The sequence below is a fragment of the Ostrea edulis genome, chromosome 7, assembly GCF_947568905.1.
Source record: "Ostrea edulis chromosome 7, xbOstEdul1.1, whole genome shotgun sequence".
In the NCBI taxonomy this organism is placed as follows: domain Eukaryota; kingdom Metazoa; phylum Mollusca; class Bivalvia; order Ostreida; family Ostreidae; genus Ostrea; species Ostrea edulis.
This window is the reverse complement of record NC_079170.1, coordinates 65,210,713-65,233,581: the sequence shown is the minus strand read 5'-3', so window position 1 is coordinate 65,233,581 and position 22,869 is coordinate 65,210,713. Positions and strand designations below refer to the sequence as shown.

Sequence of the window (22,869 nt, the reverse complement as noted above, 5' to 3'; positions counted from 1 at the left end):
CAAAACCGCGCAGTTTTTCCCCGCATGCTTGACATGCGCACGCAGTTTAAAGTTTAGAACGGCATATATAATTCCTCTACATAGACATGAATTACATTTTAACACCAAAATTGTAAATATGGCGTATTCTGGTATAGATGCGTCCCATAAAGCATGGGTTGCTACCAAAAGAACTAGCGTATCAAGCGTAACTAGAGACATGGTTTTAAATCCTGATGCTGATCTGGACAGTGTTATGGATTATGCTGATGAGCTTGGAGTTGATATGTCTGGGCTAAACAACGTCGAAGAAATGCAAAATAGGATCTGCATGCATCTGGATTATTTGGATTCGCGGGAAAACCATATCGAAACGGTAAAATTATTTTGAATAAAAAATTGCAAGTCTGTAGAAGTAGTATGCTGTCTGTGTTACCCTGGAATATTTCACTGATAGAAAAATGGCATTACGAAGACAAACCATGAGAATATATCCTAAATTTAGCAGCACTGTTTTTGGTTAAGAATTCAAATCGATAAATAGGAAGAAAAGCCTCTTTTTATGAATTCCTTAAATGTAAATACTACCAAATATGATTATGATTTCTTTGCTCACACTATGAAGAATGATAATCTTACTTAAAAACACTTTTTTAAAAGACACTGTACACAACCGCGCTGTAGACGAGAGTCCCGTTGAATTTATTCTTTTTGAATTCCGATATTCTCTCCATTGGTTAAAAAATGATTTAAGATAAAAGTATATACACCACCTCGATACTACATTGAAATAAAGTGAAAACATAAAGAGAGCCGAAAACGTGAGAATCTCCTTGTCGGGAAAAACAAGGTTCCACCGAATAAGCAACTTCATATAAAACATGGAATGCTCCAAACTGTGGTCACATTGCCCTTTGAACTTTCAAACTTGAAAAAGGATAATAGAATCCAAAGATAAAGAACTGGTTACAAAACACTCTCTACTACACAAGAAATTTGGGAAATTACTTTGGAATTTGACAATTAATGGTTTATGCAAGGTACCTTTATTATAAGTTTTGTAGAAATTTAATAACAAATGTGGATAAAATGTCTTCTACAAAAATGACAAGCAACGAACATACAAACACTAATAAAGCTTCGGGATACTAGTATCATTCCATAGGCAAAATTCTAACAGATTCCCATTGGCAAGATTCAAATGACAAACGCAAAATTCTGTATCTTAGTTTCTTCATTTAAAAAAAGAAATTGAATTCCGTGTAGCACTGTATAAATTACATTGCTCTTGAGATGGTCCACATCTGTCCTTGTGTACCGTACAAACAGGTCTTTTATGATCGATTTGAAGAAATGCCAAACAACAGAGCTAATTATTGTATAACTTAAGTACAATACCGGGTACTTCCTGGTAGGTTGAAATACAATGGCAGCTTTATATGGCGTTTTTCCGTCCGTTTGTTTGATGGGATGGACAATGTTAAACCTTCAAATGGCCAAAACTTCACTCAAATTAAGTCTATCAAATTTTATTGAAATTTCACAACAGTAAATGATTTGCAACGATCAATGGATCTGAAGGTCGCATTCAATGTTCAAGGTCAATATACATGTTGTAAGTGAGTACTAGTGACTGTGGCTCTTTGAACCCCTGAATACTTTTTATTCTCCCGTAATCGGAGATTCGGAGACATAGAGAATTTGTCTGTTCGTCTGTTTGTTAACAAACACTTTAACCTTAGACCAAAGTTTGGAATGAAAGATGAAGGGGCTTTCATATTTCACACAGGTATTCCTTGTAACAAGACCGTTTTTTGGTACATGTACCAGCATGTTTGACCTTATGATATTCACTTCAAGGTTTGACCTACTTTTGAAATACTTTAACCTTGGTCATAAGTTTTAAATGGATGATGATAGGGCTTTCATATTTTACATGTATATTATTTGTGACAAAACATTTCTTTGAGAACCATACGGGGGCATCAGTGTTTCATAAAGTAACACATCTTGTTTATTCATAATTTAATATCCATTTAACCACTGCAGTACACTATATTTTCCACTATAGCCCGTGTTCTATCATCCATTAGATGATTCATAATTTGATACTAATAAGTGGCTTCATGTAAAATTTCTTCCTCTTAAATAATTCCCTTTTTATAATGACGTACGTGAAATTGTTTCTTTACAAAAGAGACAAATTCATTTTAAAGAAAACTTTCATACAGGACGCCTTTTGCGTGTGTACATTGTGTTTCGGGAATTCTATGTTTTTTTTAATCTATTGTACGCTTGTTATTGTGAACCTCTGCCCGTCACAGGATATCTAATTCAGGGTTTCCAGCTAAACTTTTGCTTGCATTTCCAAACCAATGAGAGAGATGAAAATCCTCATTTTTTGCATATGAATGAATAGATATTTTAAACTAATTATGGGTTGTGCAGAACAAAACAAGATGTAGATGAGAGGATTACATGTGGTTGGAAGCCAAGAGGTCACACGTTCGTAACCCAGCGTTGACACGTAATATTTCATGCTGTGTCTTTATACCATACTCCGAGAACGCGGGAGATTGGTATAGAATCCGCCTTATTCATGAATTTAAGCAGGCTCATTACACTAAAATTTTATATAATGGCTCATTTAAGCACCTCACATGAAGCACAATTTCTCCATCGAAAGAGTGACCCAAGCTCTCGGTCATTTTACGTGTACTTGTATTTTTGCGATTTTTTCCGGAATCACAAAAGTGTTTTGTTTGCCAATAAGAGATTTTAACATTCAAACTTCGCTATGATTTGATGCATGATATGAATATCGACTAAATCTTGACACGAAGACTTGAGTAAATGTCATGATTTTTTAAACTAAAACACATTTATGAAGTCATAATAGTTTTTCGTTGATATTTCTTATGTCTTCAAGAAACATGTCATTTGGGGGGGGGGGGGGGTTATGTTGGAAAAATATATTTTGAAAAGAAATTGAAATGAAATTGCCAATTTTCAGAAATATCGCTATTTGTTTTTATTATGAATTATTTATTTTTATTTTTATTTCGTACATTTGAACCAAACCTTAGGGGGGTGGGGGGGAGTACCGACCCCGATAAAAATTGATTGAAATTACTAAAATAATCATATTGTTGTTACTTTTAGCACTTTTCATCAAGATATAAGTTTCCTTTATAAATTCATTTCATTCATAAACCATTTGACATCCAGGGAATGTATAGTCCTCGGATTATATTACAATGTTCTCTAGGACTACTTTTTATAATTCCGATCGGGCTTGGTTCTAGTTTGAAAAATTGTAATATTTCTGAATTTCAGCCATTTCAATTTCTTTTTAAAATACATTTTGTCAGAAATATGCTGTTTGTAATTGATATGAGTTTTCAATATTTTAGCCGTAAATTTTAAAAATATCAACAAATACCGTTTTAAATTTCATGAATATCATTTTAATCGAGGAGAAAATAATACTAGAACGTCTATCAGATCCTCGTAGGCATGTTTTATTAGATATTCATACCATGCCTTCAGTCAGAACGAAATATGGACTCTAAAATCTATTTGCAAACAAAACACCTTTTTGTCATTCCGGAAAAAATCACACAAAAAATCGTATAAAATAATAGATAATAATTTGCGTTACTCTTTCGATGCTGAAATTACACTTCATACTAGGCGTTTTAACGGGCCATTAAATAAAAGTTTAGGGCACACATAATGAGTGACCTTAAACCTATGTTTTTAAATATTGATATGATAACTATAAAATATTGCTAATAGTTATTCCAGAAGTATTGGAGACATCTGTTGATGACCCCTGGGCAATCTAAAAATGTTGTACATAAATGTCAAAATGAGAATAATGATATTCTGGGTAAAATTGTTGACGTTAATTTTAAGTGCATTAGATGTACATGTATGCCTAAAAATTTACAATAGTGAGAATTAACTATACCTAAATATTGCAAGATGTGGAAAACGGAAAATGACTGATGCATATTGTTATCAAACAAATTCTGTAATGATCCATTTCAACAGAGATGGACCTCTGTTGTAATGCATCAAGTAAAGGTGTGCTTTATAAGTTTATATATATATATATATATATATATATATATATATATATATATATATATATATATATATCCAATGTTATTACTATATAGTATTACAATTGTTTTTCAAATTGGACAAAAAAAGCTAAATGAGAATTTACCCATCAATAAATCCAAAAATGCTATGTATGCATACGCACCTGAAAACAAATAACATAGTACGACGAAACTATTCAAATTGTTGAACTAAGATAATACAGGGAACGTATTGGAATTGTCGGAATCAAATATCCTTTTTAAAGCATTCGTCGATGTGTAAACTCCGGACATTTAACTAACAAACTTAACATAAAAGTGCTTCGCACTTTCATTCAGTTTGTGAGTAAAATGTCCAGAGTTTACGTATCGATAAATGTTTCAAAAAGAATGTTTAATCCTATGATATACCAAAAAATCAGAGAATTTGTACTTCTTGTGAAAACAATGATGGGGTTGAGTTTCATTATATCCAGCTTCAGATTTGTATTTTTCTGGGAATTTCCCTGATGGCTACAGTTCTGTAGCTACATTATAACATGACTAGTCCAGCTCTTAGCGAAAGAAACTCTATTTACCTTCTTTTAATATGCAAATAGACCAAATGAAATAAAAAAATTCTTTAATTAAATTTCATGTAAAAAGAAATATTTCTGATCAGTAACCTTACCAAATTTATTAATGTAATTCACAAGAGGGTACCACCGTCCAGAGTTAAACAATATTCTATATACATGTACTCTTGTATGCATTGCATTTTTTATCTAATGTTGTATGCATATGTAGATCTTCTCAAATGGTAGTTTGGGGTTATATGAGAATCAATTGAATTGAAAGGGGAAGATAAGGATTCTTGCAGATTTTTAAAGCGTGATTCAAAATTGTAAACTAAGCCCGAAGAGATATTTGATTTAATCTCAAGTATTTGAGGGAAAAAAAACCTATTATCTTAGGTTAACCCATTTCACTGCATGGTGTAAACTTATCAATTCCCCCTCTCATTAAATGAAAACATATACAGATAAAACATATCATTATTTTGCATTTATTTCTAAATTGCATGTAATTTATTTTTCTATCTACGTTATTTATTCTTTTGTAAGACTTCACATATCATTCTAAAAAACCCACTGCAATTGATTTTTAATAAACATGAGAATATCCCAATCGCAAGCCTTTTTAGATTTTTAAACGTATTTAAAGCCAGCATGAGTTAAATCGACACAATGTACATACTTAACATTCAACTAACAATCTCCCAGTGGGACTCTATAGAATTTCAGTTCTATATTTTTTCTTCCGGGTACCAGATTTTTGGTCAGTCGTCCAATCAGATCCTTAATAATAATGTATCAAATACACATAAAAATTGTATTGTGCTGCAGAATGCCAGCTCAACAATAATGAGGAGTGACAATACACCGAAAGGAAACCTCATTCCAAAGCATTATTTAGCGAGTACGTGGGTGTTAAGTAAAATGCATAACTCAAGAAATCCAAAGAAAGAATACTTTGCATATGCATGTATATATAATTACTAGTATCTGAACAGTATCATATATAGTGTAGCAGGGCCCCTACTGGGAAGTCTGCACTATAAATCTACACTATCGTCGTCAGTATCGTACTCAGTATTAATGGGCTCCTACATGTATCTCAAGCAGACGATTTTAACAAGAAATAAACTTGTATATGAAGGAACTGAACCTAACAACGTGCTTCAAACTAGTGCACGGTTTCCAGGCTTTGAACTCTGTCTATGAAGATTTCAGTTTGACCAATGTATTTCTTTTGAATGAATTAGGCTTTGAAACATTAAAACATTAATTTCTGGTCACACTATTTTCATGATTTCATCCCTCATCTACCTCTTATTTCTGCAGAAAGTGAAACTACTCCTAGAGAAACATAACGACGATTCAAATAGACGGAAGAAACTTGGGGAACTTCTAGACAAGTTTATCCAAACTAATAAGAGTTTTTATCAAATGTCTTCCTCTGGAAAAGAGCGTATCGAGGGGCAGACAACTCTAGAATCTCTCCTACAGACAGAGGGTATAACCAAGGACCTAGCTGAGGACCTCAGACTGAAAGCACAGCAGATCACTAACGGACAGTGCGTTGTTGTCGTCGCGGGTATGTTTATCCTCCTTTCGTCTTTCTACGTGGTTTTTTGTTTTTTTTGTTTTTTAATTTTTTTGTTGTTGTTGGTTTTTTTGATATTATGTTGTCGATTAAAACAAACCTAGCTGTATAGCCATGATACAAATTTAAACACAAAAACAAAGCATTGCTTACTATACTTCTCGGAAAGCACACATAAAATGATTTGAAATGATGTATGTACGTGTAACCAATTTTATTTGAAGGTGAAACAAATGCTGGCAAGACAACATTTCTGAATTTGATCCTGGGATCCAAGGACCTTTTGACAGTCAAAGCCATTTCCTGCACTGCTGTCGTTACCAGAATTTCCTATGGTGATCAGACTGCGATACATCTTTTGTATGGAAGTGGGAAAACAGAAGAGTTCATTATCAATCCAAACGAAGACCTCAAACTACAAATTGAAAAGCTATTGTTTGAAAGTGACATTGAAAAGCGTGAAAAAATAGACGTTTCCTGTGACTTCATTGCAGAAGTTCAACTCAAACTTCCAAACGACAGATTAAAGGTATTAAAACCTTATTAAATATTAGTAACATTTCTATGACATTAACAATGTGTGGATTACAATTAAATTTGGAAGGGGATTATTAATATTTATGAAGATAACTGTGTTTACGAAACGTTTTTTCTTCTTCAAATTATACTAGGCACTTGATCCCACCTCTGGTATATCCAAGGGTCCATGCTTACCCAACTCTCTATTTCGTATTCCTTATAGAAGTTATGAGATTGATCACTGTTTCCTATCTTCACCTTTCATTGTGCTCTGACTCAGCACACATTCCCACCTCTGGTGTTTACATAGGGGTCCGTGTTTGCCATACGCTCGATTTTCTATTCATTATAATTATCATGACTAGTGAGATTGAACACTGTTCGTTATCTTTATACATCTATCTTTATGTATCTATCCCGTTTCCCTTGTAGTGAATGAATAGCGAAATTGGTTCATGAAAAGGTTTTATTGATTTATTTGGCCTATTTGTTATACACTCGGTCTAATTTTCAAGAACATGTTAAAGTTAATACATTTCACCTTTGGTTCAACAGAATGGCCTCGTCTTAGTGGACTCTCCCGGAATAGGAGAAAATAAATCTATGGACAACGTAATTCAGCGGTTCGTGGCCACTAATCAGATCAATGGATTCATTTACCTAATCAAGTCCGACAGTGGTCAGAGAGTGGATGAAGACAGGGTATACTTCATAATTCATTTACATCGTTGAAAAAATGACGTTGAAACTATCATTCTACAGTCCACTACACTTACATTGAAGTTACCTATAATGAACTATCTGTTATATTGAAGTAAAAATAAATCCCCAGTAATATTATTTATATGGTTCCACATCGGTTATTCTTATGGATATAATGAAGAATTCATTTCGGTCTCCTGAATTTCCATATATCCAGAGTACACTGTAGTTATTTTATCTTACTAATAGACCACCTCAATGGTGTTGTTTAATTCCTATATAATTGTTTATTAGATAGGGGAATTGTTGAAAATGATTCTGACATCACAAAAAGAGAAGAAGAATGGTTTAGGATTTGATCCACGACTCGCTCTGTTTGTATGCAATCATTGGGACAATGTCAAAAAGGTCGACAGAGATAAGGTGTTTCAATACATAGTATCGAGACTCGGAAAATATTGGCCTGGTCTGAAATCAGACCAAGTAATCCGATTCTCTGCTACTGAGGCGATGAGGGAACTAGGACATGACCCTAATTATATTACGTCTGACTACAAGACTTTGTGGGACGGAATCCAGGAACTTTATACTTCAGCCCTCGATAAAAGAGTCACAGCAACTTACAAGTGAGTCCACAAGTATAATTTGACACCTTCAAAATAGAACACTTTAATCTCTCCACGGAATAGGGGGAAATGCCATTTTGCATTATTGATAACTTGATTACCGGTATAATATCGATCTACTAATTTTGTAATGAATCATGTTTTTTACAATCCTCTTAGATGGATGGAGACGATATTGAAAAGAATGACTCACCACCTTAAGACTTTTGTCCATCGTTTGGATTCATCAGAGGAAGATCTCCAGGACAAGATGTCTCAGATAGAGGCAAAGTTAAATGGGATAGGAGCCAGCGCAGAAGAAGTGTTTCAGACACTTACGGACAAGATTGATCAAGCTTGTGAAGATGTATACCAACAATTTCGAGAACATTTGATGACCCGGCCTTCCAAAACACAAATCACCAACTGGACACTGCCTGAAACACCTAGTATAATCGACTTCACGACGTGGACTGACATCAAGATGGAAATTTACGAGCGTACCTCTAATAGAATATCCAAGGAACTGGTCAGATGGGAGGACCAACAAGGCTTCATCCAAGAAATCGAAAAGACAATTTTGACAGAGATACAACTGAAGTTGAACATATTGAATGGGGAATTAGCTGATGTAGATGAAGATTTAATGGCAGACAATAAATCCACTGCCAGTGATGATTCGGCTCAAAATCCATTTGGAACAATGCGTAAACGACTTTCTGTTGGTAATGCTCGACGAGCAACATTGCCAGGCATCATGGTATATGCAGATGATCACCTGTCTGTTCCATTAATTGCTCAAATCCTTTCTCCTCTCAGTAACGCTATGGGGAATCTCGTCACTGGAAGAAATCGACTAGCTGATTATGAGAAGAATCGAACCAGACTAGCTCGAGAAAAATCAGAACGGTACTACAACTACATACTTAATACGAAAGCCGGGAATGATTTCCTTCGAAAGTTTGTCAATGCTTTATTTGATCAGTGTAGAGAAAAGCTTGGAGATATCCGTGATAAAATTCCCGCTATCATTCGCTCTGATAGGAAAGTGATGGATCATGTACTACGTTGTCGAAGGGACACAAAAGTTTCGATAGAGTTATACGAAGAGATGATGAATGGTTTAGAAGATCTGAAGCAACAGCTCACTGAATATGGAGAAGGAGAAATCTTTGTGGATGACTTTCGTAATGCTGACATACGAATATCTGATTCTGGTAGCAGTTCTGGTTCACAATCAATCCGCATTTCCAATTTCATCGAGAACAGCTCAAAAGATGGCCATACTCAACAGACAGGTGAAACAAGAGCTCTCTGGACTATCCTGCAAAACGGAAATGTTCGAAAGGAAGATGACGTACAAGAAACTCGGGTGTTTATTAGAATTTACATGAAATCTTCTGGAGTGCAGAATGTAACTTCTGAAGTTTCCAAACTCAGGTATAAACAACAAATTCACAGCTAGACATGTACAGCTTTTGGTTATGTTTGAATCATTATGCCAATCATTGCGCATATTTTCCTGCATAACAAAACCTTGAAATAAATGTATCCTTTTCTCTTCGAAACAGATTTTTGAAACACAACAATGTTGCTGAATTTCTCGGTCTCCATCGAGTGCACTCCGGATTGCCATCACTCATTTACAATGATCGAATGAAGACACTTCGCCAGCATTTCAAAAGTAGAAACAAAGATGTAAAAGAACGGATAAAAGCGTTCCAGGAAACAGTAAAAGGCTTGGACTATCTCCACCGCAGAAATTTAGTTCACATGGAGCTAAATTTGCACACCATCACGGTACTATGTGATTCTAGTCTGTGGTTATGTTTCAGTTTATTGTAACTTGATTGGTACAAGTAAATACAAACTTTCATCAGTCTATGGTATAACAGAGACGTGTTTTATCTATAATAATTATAAATGTAATTCAAAAGTTTATTGTAAAGTCTCGAATGGCAGAAAAGCAATGTAACTATTATCATAGCAAATTGATGCGTCGTAATGTAAGTAAACTCTTAAAATACACCTCCATATGTAGGTTTTCGATAGGCTATTCTTTTGAGAGAGAGAAAATGTCTAAAGCTTGTTGTTTTGAACAGGTTAAACAAGGGACGGGGACGGTAAAGTTAACAGGAGCATGTCTTCCACGACGAGCTAATCTTCCAATGGATCCCGAGTCCATCCAGGCGTCTCATTTCGTATTCCTTTCACCGGAAGTACTAAACGGTGAAGCGTACCTTGCATGTGATGATTCGTATGCAGTCGGGCTTCTCGCTCTGGAGTTGATCTTTAGAAAGCGACCGTACAAAGAACACCGTGAATGGTCTCTTGACCAGTTCGCAAGGGAAGTGAACCCACTGCAAATGTTAAATGTAGATGAAGTTTTGGGGGATCAGCCCGAGGACATCAGTGCGTTGATCTCAAAGTGTTTCGGAAAAGCAGACGACCGTCCGCGTGCAGGCGAGTTCCTGGACGTGAAATTTCCGCTTGTTGATATTATGCAGAAAGTAGTTGAAGAACATAAACCTGAATCTAATCAAAGAAATTATTTAGAGCAAGACGTGCTGTATCGAAGGTGAAGGAATTTGAAACAGCATCATTGCTAGGGAAAAATTTTCTTTCATTCAGACGACCTTGTTGTTATCGTATTTTTATACAGAGTATTCATTAATGTGCAATTTGTTTTTAACATACTTGTATTTTTGCACAAGTATATGTCTCACATATTTCGTTTTATTTACTATTGCTATTAGTTTTCAGCTAAGATATGTATTGTAAAACATGTATGCTTGCTAATAAAATATGAATGAAAACGTAAAATGAATCCCTCATTTTTAGTACATTGTATGAGTTTATACATTTCTACTCACTTGCTAATTCACACAAAGGATTTCTCCATATTTTGGTTTTGTTTGTTTGTTTTCCATTACAATAAGATAATTTTGGTGTATGAGAACTATTGGATTTCTCCATATTTTGGTTTTGTTTGTTTTTCATTACAATAAGATAATTTTGGTGTATGAGAACTATTGGATGCCTTTGAATGTAACATTTTTTATACTCTGAGGACTCTCCAAAGAAAATTTTGCATTTCTTGTTCTAGAGAAGAGATTCACTTGGTATGACTTCATCAGCAATGCTATGAGCTAAAGAGTTGGATAATTTTACGAAAATGGTTAAAATTGTAACTATTGCACATTCAGAAAAACCTATATTTTTTTTTGCGTGAATACTATTTTGATGTTGTTCCTTTCAATACTCAACTGAAAAAACATATACTCATTCATCTATTGTTGAACTGTTTACATCACATGGTCTATTTCGGTATTTTGAAATAAAAGATTTTTATTCGCAATTCCACGCTTTTTAATCTAGAAGTGAAAAAAACAACAACACCCTCATTTTCCTATTCAGGATGGAGTTTTCAAGAGAAAGGCTTTTGTGATATCTATTGTGAGACACATAACAGATACACATTCCGGAATGTCAGGTTGTCGTAGAAGGTCACAAAATGACACTTCCTTGAAGTCTCAAGACGGTACTCTTGCACTTGTCAGTGATCTCATAGCTGGAGAGGGCATGCACGAAGTTTTACCCTTCATACATGGGAAGTCATGTTTGTATCACGGGAACGTAAAACACCCCAGAGTACAATAGAACTAAACGTTTACTTCTTGTATCTCTAATTTTGTAATTAAACTTTTAAGTTTTAACGTAATGTTAAAATGGCTCTTGTTTGTCAGTGTTTTTGTCAACAAATGAAATACAAGGAAACAGCATTAAGTGTACTGCTGACAAAACACTCATAAAAGGTAATGATCTTTTTAAATTAAACGCAGCTCTTCTTCTTCTTTTTTTTCTTTCTTTTTTTTTTTTTTACCTATGAATAACTTGTAAGTAGTATGTCCTCAACCTCATGACCTTCCAAGTGTGTAGTCTTTTAAAAATATATTCACGGTCTTGTGGTTTTAACTGATAGATTTTCCGTGTAAGACGTAATAAAGTGTGTCTTTTCAGAAGGCCGTCACTTGTACAATAAGAATTAAAAGCTTTGTTTTGCCAGTTAGATAAAAAGATAGTGCCAAACGGTTCAATGAGACCAGTTCTGTCGACCAATCTTTAAATTAGAAAACAATCTAGTATTCCTAAGTATTTCACGACACTTCTTGACATTACGACGTCTGAAAGACTTTCCACAGTCGGAAGGCAACATAAACTATGGATGACGATGATGACGTATTTCACATTAGTGAGGATGACGTCAGAAATGAAGATGATATGGATAAGTTGTTCGACATTAGTGATGAGTTGGGAGTGGATCTAACTGGTCTAATTACTATCGATGAAATAAAAGAGAGACTTTTGATGGGACTAAGAATGGATGAATATGGAGACTTTAAACAAGTGGTAAATGTGGCGTTTGTTTGTACATGATTTAAGATATATTCATGTGTATATATATATGTATGACAATTAATACCACTGTCACTGCGTATCTATAAGAAGTACACTAGTATTTGTCACCAATATGCACCATTTTCTTAGCTTTAGTTTTGCAGAATCACAATAATCCACAACAGAGGGCTTAATTTAATCTAAATTAGCGTTGAATAAGACTTTGATTTTGCGTGAATACGTAAGTTTCGAGATAAGAGCTCTTCTGTGTAGAAGGTACATTTCATGTTACCCTGAATGTTAAAGTGGGACAAAATGCACCTGCAGTCTGTGGAAACCGATTAGAATTAGAAAAACGGTTTCTGTTTAAAGATGTAAATGTATAAAATCCAAACGATATCGAAAAGAATGCTTTCCTAGAATGAAAACACGAAAACAAGATCATATTTGTTAGTAATATCCAAGATGTGGTATGTACGAGCGGCGAAATAACGTAACATAAGATTGATTGATTGATTGTATATTGTTTAACGTCCCTCTCGAGAATATTTCACTCATATGGAGACGTCACGTAATATAAGAAAATTTACATGTATTTATATACTTCCTGAATGCATATCACTTACCTGGTTTAAGCATTTTGAAATTGAATTTCAGTGGTGAAACAGCGCATGAGAAACTTTGTACATTCCCTTATGCAGTGATGGAAATTTGTCCAACAACAAATTGTTTCGCGCCTTACTGTGTATATAAGAGTTCTCTAAAGGAAAATAACTTTGATGCATCGCGAAACGTACATATGTACATATGTATTCATAAGAAATCATGAGTGGTAGAGACATTTTCCTTCCGATGAATGTTTTGTATGTACATGTAACATATGATTATGTCTCTTCTTGTGAAAAAACCCATTCCGGAATCTAGGAAAATTCTTAAGTATAGGTTCGGACTTTTAGGCCACTTGGAAAATCTATGTACTATTTATTGAATGAATAGCTTAATCACACGGTATCTAGTTATTTCTGTTCTAAGTAATTATTGTTCCATAATTGTTAGTTTTCCAAATTTATATATCATACTAAAGTTTATTCAGTAAAACAATGAAGATGATGAATAGTGATAAATCTAATAGATCTCATAAAGAATACAAAATTAAGAGTAAGGCAATTACGGACTTTCAGATACACCAGAGGTGGGATCCTGTCCCTAGGAGCAATAACTATCCCCTGTTGAACGATTACACTCGTCGTGAGTCCCGTATCTTGATCAGGTAAACGGAGTAATCTTTAGTCAAAATCAGCCTATAAAGGACGGTCTAACAATTGGTATAAAACACGTCAGACAGCACTCGGTTTGATAACAGGATGTATTGGCAAATTAAATCATTATAACGATCATGGAATTTGAGAAATGCTGACCTTAAACGGGACGTGTAGGATATATGGAAAACAAGAACAATTCGATTGAAACCCAGTAACAACCAAACCAAATCTGCAGGGCTCTGTACAGAAAGTGTTACACTCTTACAGTCATAATATTTACTTTCTTGCCCATTTGTAAAGAGTTTATGAAAATATGTTGTTTCATCTATTTTATTTTAAAGATCAGCCAATTTTAAATGTGTATTGTAACAATGCAATCAAGTTTGGTACTTTATTCTATTTTTAATAAACTTGTTCTGAGCATTATAAATTCTTTAGTATATACTGTTATGAAGTTTTTAGTCCAACTTCTTTCTGTCAAGGGCAATTCATTTATGAGTAAAAGGTACATTCGATTTCAGGTGAAAGACTCAGTCATCATATATTTATGTGCCTTGCCAAGTGTAGAAAAAGAAAGTCGAGAAAAATCTTTACCATTTTTAATTTGTACATTTAATTGCTCGCATTTAAACAGGGGGATTCCCGGTCGTTTCCATTGCGTTCTGTTAACCAGATCTAGACCTACGGAGAGACCAAGCTCATTTCTATACATACTTATCAATTCTGTGAAAAGATCCAAAAATATAACCATTTAAAATGGGAAAGCAATCCCAATTTCCTGTCTCATATATACTTTAATACTCTCTAACATTATTTTGCCATTCCATCAATAATTAAATATTTTGATATGATATCTTATATATTTCTATATTTGTAAAGTACCTTAGAGTAACATTTATAAGTCACTATACAAATCATTATATTGATTATCAGTATCATTATTATTATAAACCTTATGAGAAATTCAATAGCTTTTTAAATATGTTTTAAAACACTCGTCTTCTTAGACCCGTCAAACAATTTCTAGCCAAATGCTTGATACCCTCTTCGGTCAACAGCTTTTGCGGGGGGAAAGCTACCCAATCTACCCTAGTCTAGGAACTTTTGAATGAGATATAAGCGCTGACGCAGCATGTTGAGGACATGGCAGCCTGTAGAACTATTGTAGAACTATTGTGTTTCATGGTAACGCACACGTAGTTCTTAATGTGCAAGGCTTTGTGCAATTTTTCTCCTTCAGAAACGAAACAAGACTGGGACAAGGAAATATCTCAAGCGCTTCGGTGCACTCTGCATATTACAATTTCCAAGGTTGTAATTAAAGGTTGGCACGTATCGCACCAAACTGTATGCCAACTGCTTTCAGGATTTCTGCACATTTAGAGTAGAACACCTCAACAGCTTTTTAAAAACCCAATTAGGTGTTGATTGATTGTACATGCGTGTCATGTTGCTAGAAACATAAATATTTACAATGTCTTCATCCTTTGAATGATGCGTTTTGATTATTTGACAGTCATTAAACATTAAATTTACTTGAACCAGGAAGTGCGTAGACGAGTCAGATTCTGTATTACATTAGATGACAGGGGATATTTTTATGGTTCTGTATTACATTAGATGACAGGGGATATTTTTATGGTTCTGTATTACATTAGATGACAGGGGATATTTTCATGGTCCTGTATTACATTAGATGACAGGGGATATTTTTAGGATTCTGTATTACATTAGATGACAGGGGATATTTTTATGGTCCTGTATTACATTAGATGACAGGTGATATTTTTATGGTTCTATATTACATTAGATGACAGGGGATATTTTTAGGATTCTGTATTACATTAGATGACAGGGGATATTTTTATGGTTCTGTATCACATTAGATGACGACGGGTATTTTTATGGTTCTGAAATACGTGGGTAGTGGGTATACATCAAAGTCAGGTTATGACAGATGACAGACTAACTAATGAAACAAATTATTCTCCTTTTATTGTAATACTGGCATTTCATATTGGTGTATTTAATGAATTGTGACCCTAAATTGCATGTCATGGATACACACTGCTGCTGGTGCACAAAACATGTCCTAAGCAGGTGCTCCTTTTTCGCTTTGATTTTCTCTCATGTGGGGTAAATCCATTTCACCCAAACATTCTGCCCTTATTAAAAATTTACCGTTCATCTGGAGCCATCTACCGTCATTCTCAGCTACAGACCTTTTACTTGATCATGTAGGTTTTCATCTGAGTTTCTTCAGCAACTGACCACGTGTCTTAGTTCTGTATTTACACCCAACTTTATGCTAGTAATCGTGGTGACATGTACATGTTACATATAATTTGTTTTCATTAAGCACTCGGCTACACTTAACAAGTATCCGAACATGATTTCACACATTTTTACACATGTACTATCATTTCAACTATGGATATTTCCATTTCTAAGAAAGTTGACCGGGACTATAGTTCGAAACTATCCCAAGCTACGTGTACCTTAGCTGTTCTCCAATCAGCAGCAATGCGTCCGTTAAACATGTTTCCTTTGTAGAGTTCGAAAGCGCTGTTCCGCCATACCCCCTCTTCGTGAACTTTCACCCCATTTTTTCTTATTTTCTATTCTATATCGATATCTTTAATCCATTCTAACTTATTCAATTTTAAGACATGCACAGCTGCAGGAATTCATACTCATTTGTTTTTAATTTTGTTGTGTTTAAATGTTTTACCATGGCCACCCATGTGTCTTTAATCATTTTGTTGCTTATTATTTTTCAACGACAAATACATAATTCTTTTGGAAATTGTTTTTATTCCGTATATATCATCATACTGTGTAAGACATTACTTAAACGTTGCACAGACATGTTTAGTTATCAAAATATGTCTCAAATTTTACTTCTTACAACAGATAGAGAAAGCAATGCAGGGAGTTCAGAGAGACAATCAACATAAGAGAAAACAATTGCTGGAAATGCTTAAGATATGTTATGACACGTTCCAAAAGTACCAGAGGGAAACTCAAGAAAACAAGGAAGATACAGGCACTTCGGCCATCGAGGGGTTTCTGAGAACCGAAGGAATTATCAGTGATCTCCGTAACGATATACAACAGAGAACGGGATTAGTTGAGAGAGGAGAATGCGTGGTAGTAGTTTCCGGTAAATGTGATTTTCATCTCCAGGCATAGGGTTTGAACACTGTACGATCTTGATTATTTGTACCAACAACACAACATGCAGTAGGTGTTACAAAAATATTTGAAAAATACTGAAAAATAAGTCACAATCCTGTAAGTGTCAGAATCAATTTAGAAATTTGGGGGTGGGTAAGGAAGTGATTGCAATCTATAGCAAAGGCAAAATTTAGTCCGCCATGAGAAATGACTGACAAAAATGCCCCCCTCCCCTTTCCAATTCAGACGACATACTTATTACAAATTTATTGCTATTATGAATAATTATTCACTATCGACAATGTAATTTATTCCTAGGAGAAACTGGTGCAGGAAAATCCACTGTATTGAACCTTCTACTCGAAGAAAACCTGCTACCTACCCATGCACTTCCATGTAGTTCGGTAGTAACCCGAATTTCCTACGCTGAAAAGAATAGTGCCCGTATAATTTACAGAGACGATCGGGAAGATTACATCATCAAAAAGTGTGACATTAACTCGCTTCGTAATGTTCTGGGGGACATACTGTTTGAAAAGGATGTGGAAAAACGAATAGAATGTTCTGACGTCAAAGAAGTCCAGATTCATCTATCAGCGAATATTCTTCGGGTTTGTGGTGCATTAAAATGTTAACCAATAAAGGTTCTTGTTTCTTCAAGTTCCTAAAATATGTGGCATTGATATTCTCTATTCTATTTTACGGATAAGTGATTTCTATTTGCTGAGACTGTACGCATTAAAAGACAATACTTAGCACTATTAAGTGGAAATTGTTCGATTTTGATTTAATATTCTGCATTTTTTTCTCAGTGCGGCTTGGTTATTGTTGATTCTCCTGGTATTGGCGAGAACGAGGCGATGGATTCTGTCATTGGAAATTTCGTTTCAACCAATGAAGTAATGGGTTTTATTTACCTCATCAAATCAGACAGCGCTGGAGGCGTGGACGAGGACAAGGTGCAATTTATGCAATACATATTTATGTGTAAAACACATTTATACAATGATATATTATATGCGTGAAAAGGTGATCAATTTCATAACTCCTATAAGGAATACAAAATCAACATTTGCGCAAAAACGGACCCTAGCTGGACATACCAGTTCTAAGTGGGATCAAGGTCCCTAAGAGGAGTAAGCATCCCCTGTCGACTGGTCACATCCGCGTTTGATCTATTTTAGAACGTAGATCATTAATTCTTATTTGATATCAGAACCGAAGCTATTGCATACATTAACCTTAGTAATTTGATAAACATCGATATATATTATATCTAAGAATATACTATAAAGAATTGAAATTTGAATATATTCTTGTTTTAAAAGCTAGGTGCACTCTTGCGCCTTATTATGGACAATCAAAAAAAAAGAGCTGACCAATCAGAATTGCCGTTTGATCCCAGTTGCGCCATCTTTATCTGCAACCTGTGGGATCTCATTAACAGGGAGGAACAACCGAGGGTGTACAATCACGCATGTTCTCGCCTCCAAAAATACTGGACAAATCTTTCACAGTCACAGGTTCTGCGATTCTCCGCCAAAAAAGCAAACAGAGAATTGACCGTCAGTAAGAAATTTATCACTGATGATTATATGAAGTTACTTGTGGCAATTCAAGAACTGCACTCAAAAGCAATGGAAAGAAGAATTCACACCACTTTTAAGTAAGTTGTTGTTGTTTGTTTGTTTGTTTTTTGTTTGTGGTTTTTTGTTTGTTTGTTTTTGTAAAATAAGCATCAATATAGTCTGTGGTAAAGACTTTTAAATCACGTATACTGGTCTACTAGTTCATATTGACGTACGTGTACTTTAATGCACCTCATAATGAAAGGCATAGAACAAACCAGGGTATAGTGTAATTGCAATGTTCATAAGGAAAGCTGTCGACCGACCAAAATTAATTCTATACAGGTTTCCCTAAAGTATACTATTACTTGAGAAAGTTTTCTAGTTTATAAAGATCTCGATTCAATCTTCTAGGTGGATTGACAAAGTTTTAACACGAGGAATACATCATATCAAAGCAATAGTCAAGCAAGTCAACAGTGAGGAAAATCTCGGGATTGACAAAATCCAAGACCTTTCTCAAAAATTAGAGATTTTGAAAAGTAGTTCGAATTCTGTGGTGACCAAATTGAAATCACGAGTAGAGGAAACTTCGATTGAAATTTGTAAAAACTTTCGTGCGTATCTACAGTTACCACAAACACGTTCACGAATTACAAATTGGATAGACCGCGAAATTCCACTATCAAATTCTTGGGAGCAAATCAAAGAAAAGATCGAAGATATCACAGCGGATCGAATTTCTCTTGAATTAAAGGAATGGGACGAAGAACGACAGGGAGTGAAAAAGCTAGAGGACGAGCTTTATGAGGAGGTGAAACGAGAATTTAATGGACTGGAGAATCAAATCGGGAAAATTGAACAAGACATAAGCATGTCAAGAGCCTCGGTGGGTAAAGAAGAGTTGCGCGCTTCCCGAACCACCAAAAGAGGACGAAGCACGCTGCGAAGAATGTCGCAACTCAGTGTCAGCAGCATCAACCTGTACATTTCTTCCACTTCCACACAAAGCGCGGAGGAGGAACTGATGCCTCTAAATGTGTCCGTCCTTGCACAATACATATCCCCAATCAAAAATATAGCCCGCAATTTCAAGAGAAAATTCAAGAGACTGAAAGTATACGATTCTGTTGTTGTTCGCAAAAAGATGGATGCTTTCTTAGCTAAACCGACAAAGATAGCTCACAAGAAATCAGAGAATGTTTTGAAAATGTGTACAGACGAAAAATATGACATTTTGTTTGATTTTATTCAAGCATTGTTGGATAGGCCGTGTCGGTTTCTGGAATTGCTGGAGATGAGAATCCCATCGGTTATACAGTCAAACCAGGAGACGTTGAATCATATTGTTCACTGTCGTTCAGACTCCATTGAATCTCGTGAGACTTATATCAAAATGATGACAGACTTCGAGAAATTGAGAGAGAATTTGAGAGAATATGGAAAAGGTTATATCTTTCTGACAGATTACAGCGTAAACGAGCTCTGCGTGAAAGATCGTTCCTGTAAAAACGGCCATAAATCCTTCAGGTCTTCTGATATGACAAGAACTGTCAGCACCTCAACCATGGTACAGGAACCAGGAAAAGAATTGGTGCGAGGACTGTGGACAGGGCACCAAAACGGATACCGCAAGCAGAAAAAAGAAAAGATGGTCAGCATTTTCATCCGTGTGTACCTCCCAAGCTCAGGGGTTACAGAAGTACATTCAGAGATAGCTAGACTTAGGTACAAGTTACAACTTGTTGTGAACATCAATATAATATAAACATGGAAACTTGCAATGTTCAAGTAACACACGAGAATATATTTCATATGCATCTATAGCAACATGGATATTCAGAGCCGTTCCCTAAAAAAATATTTACAGTAATGTTTTCTTAAAGGGAAGTAAACTATAAAAGGGAAGTAAACTATAAAATACAGTAAATCTTACCTAAAGTGAAATAATAATAATTTAGTGTAGGTCCTATATATTGGATACTGTACACTCTAAATACATTTTTAATACCGTGTATATCCGACGTACATAATCAGTTAATGTTGTTCTGTTGTTTAGGTCCGTGGAAAACCAGCACATTGCTGAATTCCTTGGGATTTCTCACTCTGATGCGCCGTTACCAGCTCTGATATATGATGGACATCTCACATCTGTCAACGATTTCCTTAAGCGGCATCCTTTAGAAAGAGACGTTCACGTGAACAGAATTATTCAAGAAGTGATTGAGGGGCTGATCTACTTACATAAGTGCGACATGGTTCACATGGAACTGACTTCTGATACCGTTACAGTGTCAGCGGAGAAACCATCTCAAGTAAAGCACGCCATTTATTTGTGAATGTTCTTACCATGTTTTTCCTGATAATATAAAAATCACAATTTCTAGTTTATTTTCTTTGTATATTAGGGTACAGTGAAGTTAAGTGGGACCTGTTTACCCAGAAAAGCCATGCTACCACTCGACAAGGATCACATCCAAGCTCAAGAGTTTATATACCTCTCACCGGAAGTCCTAAGCGGTGACGTGTACACAACTAAGGATGACGTGTATTCGTTTGCTTTGTTCATGTATGAATTGATTTTGATTTCTCGAGCATTTGATTCACAAAGGTCAATGACGCTTGCGGACTTTATACATTCAATTGATGTGTCTTCCATGCTGCAGCTGAGGCAACGATTGGCAAAGACAGACGAAACAACACAAGATTTGATTACAAAAAGTTTGATTCACCCCACAGAGCTGAGACCAACTATGTCCGAATTCTTGGTAATCTTTTCGGAGGAAAACCACACCAGGAGAACGCGAATGAATTCATCCTTGTCTACTCATGAGACGTTGCAAGAAGATCATAATGAGACGTTTTAGAAATCCCATTATCGAAACACTCAACAGCACATATTGGAGTGTATGCGTGATCGTCTTTTAATTCATTACAATTAATTGTGAATACTTTGCGTTCATCAGGAATATGTTGTCTTGTTAGGTTATTATTTGTAAATAATGAATAATTGATTTTGAAGTAGAAGTAGGACTTCTAACTTTAGTGAGCTTTTGTCATAAGTGTGCATTTTTCCCCTTCAGGCTTGATGTTTGTCAATCTCATTAGAATTACAAATGTTGCTGTCTTGATTAGATTAAAGGTTTGTCAAACACATTTTCGCAATATCGAAGTGGCATATTGTTCAATGTATATATAAATGATATAATAAATATACACATGCACTGTACAATGGTGACGGTATTCACTACAAAGTCTTTGAAATCATAAAAAGCATTGGCTCATCGGGAACCCCCCCTCTCTCTCTCTCTCTCTATATATATATATATATATATATATATATAGAGAGAGAGAGAGAGAGAGAGAGAGAGAGAGAGAAAATAAAACCCACAAAGTTAAAATTCTAACGCAAACGCTTTCATTTTAAAAATCCTCAGGATTTTAAAATGAAAGTGCTTGTGTTAGTATTTTAGTATTTGCGTTAGTATTTTAACTTTATGTGTTGTTTATTTTATTTCTTTGTATCTTATATCGGACACTGTAATATTATTTTTTAAATAATTTCGATAAATATATAAATAATTTGTCTGTGTGTTACATATACACATGTATATTAATCTGTCTTTTTATGAATCTCTGTCTTGTAGAATGATTTCAAATATCTGTAAAATCAATATCGCATAAAGTCTCTCATTTTCTTTACTGATTCTCTTTCAGGTGACCCATCTTTAAAAGAATGTAAGACCAGTTTGGCTCATAAATCAATGCAGTACCGGCAAATAAAGCTGAATCAGCTAACCTGTGTCTGTTCGAAACGAAATACCTTTACGGTTCGGTACGCTATTTAGCTCGAGTTTCAAACCACAAGACTATCATCTACGCCTCACGTGATCTTATGAAAATGAAAATTGGGAATCTTTCTACACCATAATTTCCGAGAACACAGGGCTGTCTGCAGTTTGTGGGTGCAAAGCTGAAAAATTACGATTTGTCACCTTATCGGTTTCGTGTGCCCTCTTTGTTGTCGGATGATGAGGTATTTGTTTGAGGCAAGGAGCGCTATGCAGGTGCATCTCTCTTTTAATAAAAAGAGTGTCATTAATCAAATGAATAATCAGCGTCATGACATTCACGGTCAAAGATTTCATGTTTCAGAAATCATGTTCAGGGCATGGCGACTCGGAGTTTGAAGGCCATTATTTCCATAAGAGATTGTAATTATTTTACTTCCGTGTTTGGACACCGTGCAATACCTGTAGACATTTATGATATTGATATGTCTGTTGTTTGTATAACGTTCACTACTGGGCTTAATTAAATGTCTTAAGGCAGTTGTTACAGGTACATCACAAATATGTGCCTATTACAAATGTATCATTGCTGAAAATCGACCACGCATATACAG

The 22,869-nt window shown here is 35.1% G+C and overlaps 2 protein-coding genes across 2 annotated transcripts; both read left to right on the top strand.

Annotated features, from left to right (window-relative positions):
• The first annotated feature begins 14 nt into the window (after positions 1–14).
• LOC125655239 (uncharacterized) lies at positions 15–10,882 on the top strand. The gene is made up of 8 exons (XM_048885451.2): positions 15–355; positions 5,972–6,224; positions 6,458–6,762; positions 7,308–7,454; positions 7,749–8,080; positions 8,240–9,499; positions 9,631–9,859; positions 10,162–10,882. Exons 1-8 carry the CDS (start codon positions 119–121, stop codon positions 10,639–10,641), a joined length of 3,243 nt encoding a protein of 1,080 aa, XP_048741408.2. The 5' UTR covers positions 15–118; the 3' UTR covers positions 10,642–10,882.
• A 459-nt stretch (positions 10,883–11,341) lies between these two features.
• LOC125655241 (uncharacterized) lies at positions 11,342–21,756 on the top strand. The gene is made up of 8 exons (XM_048885454.2): positions 11,342–12,469; positions 16,633–16,882; positions 17,215–17,507; positions 17,709–17,855; positions 18,225–18,562; positions 18,879–20,192; positions 20,524–20,779; positions 20,873–21,756. Exons 1-8 carry the CDS (start codon positions 12,281–12,283, stop codon positions 21,329–21,331), a joined length of 3,246 nt encoding a protein of 1,081 aa, XP_048741411.2. The 5' UTR covers positions 11,342–12,280; the 3' UTR covers positions 21,332–21,756.
• The last annotated feature ends 1,113 nt before the right edge of the window (positions 21,757–22,869 follow it).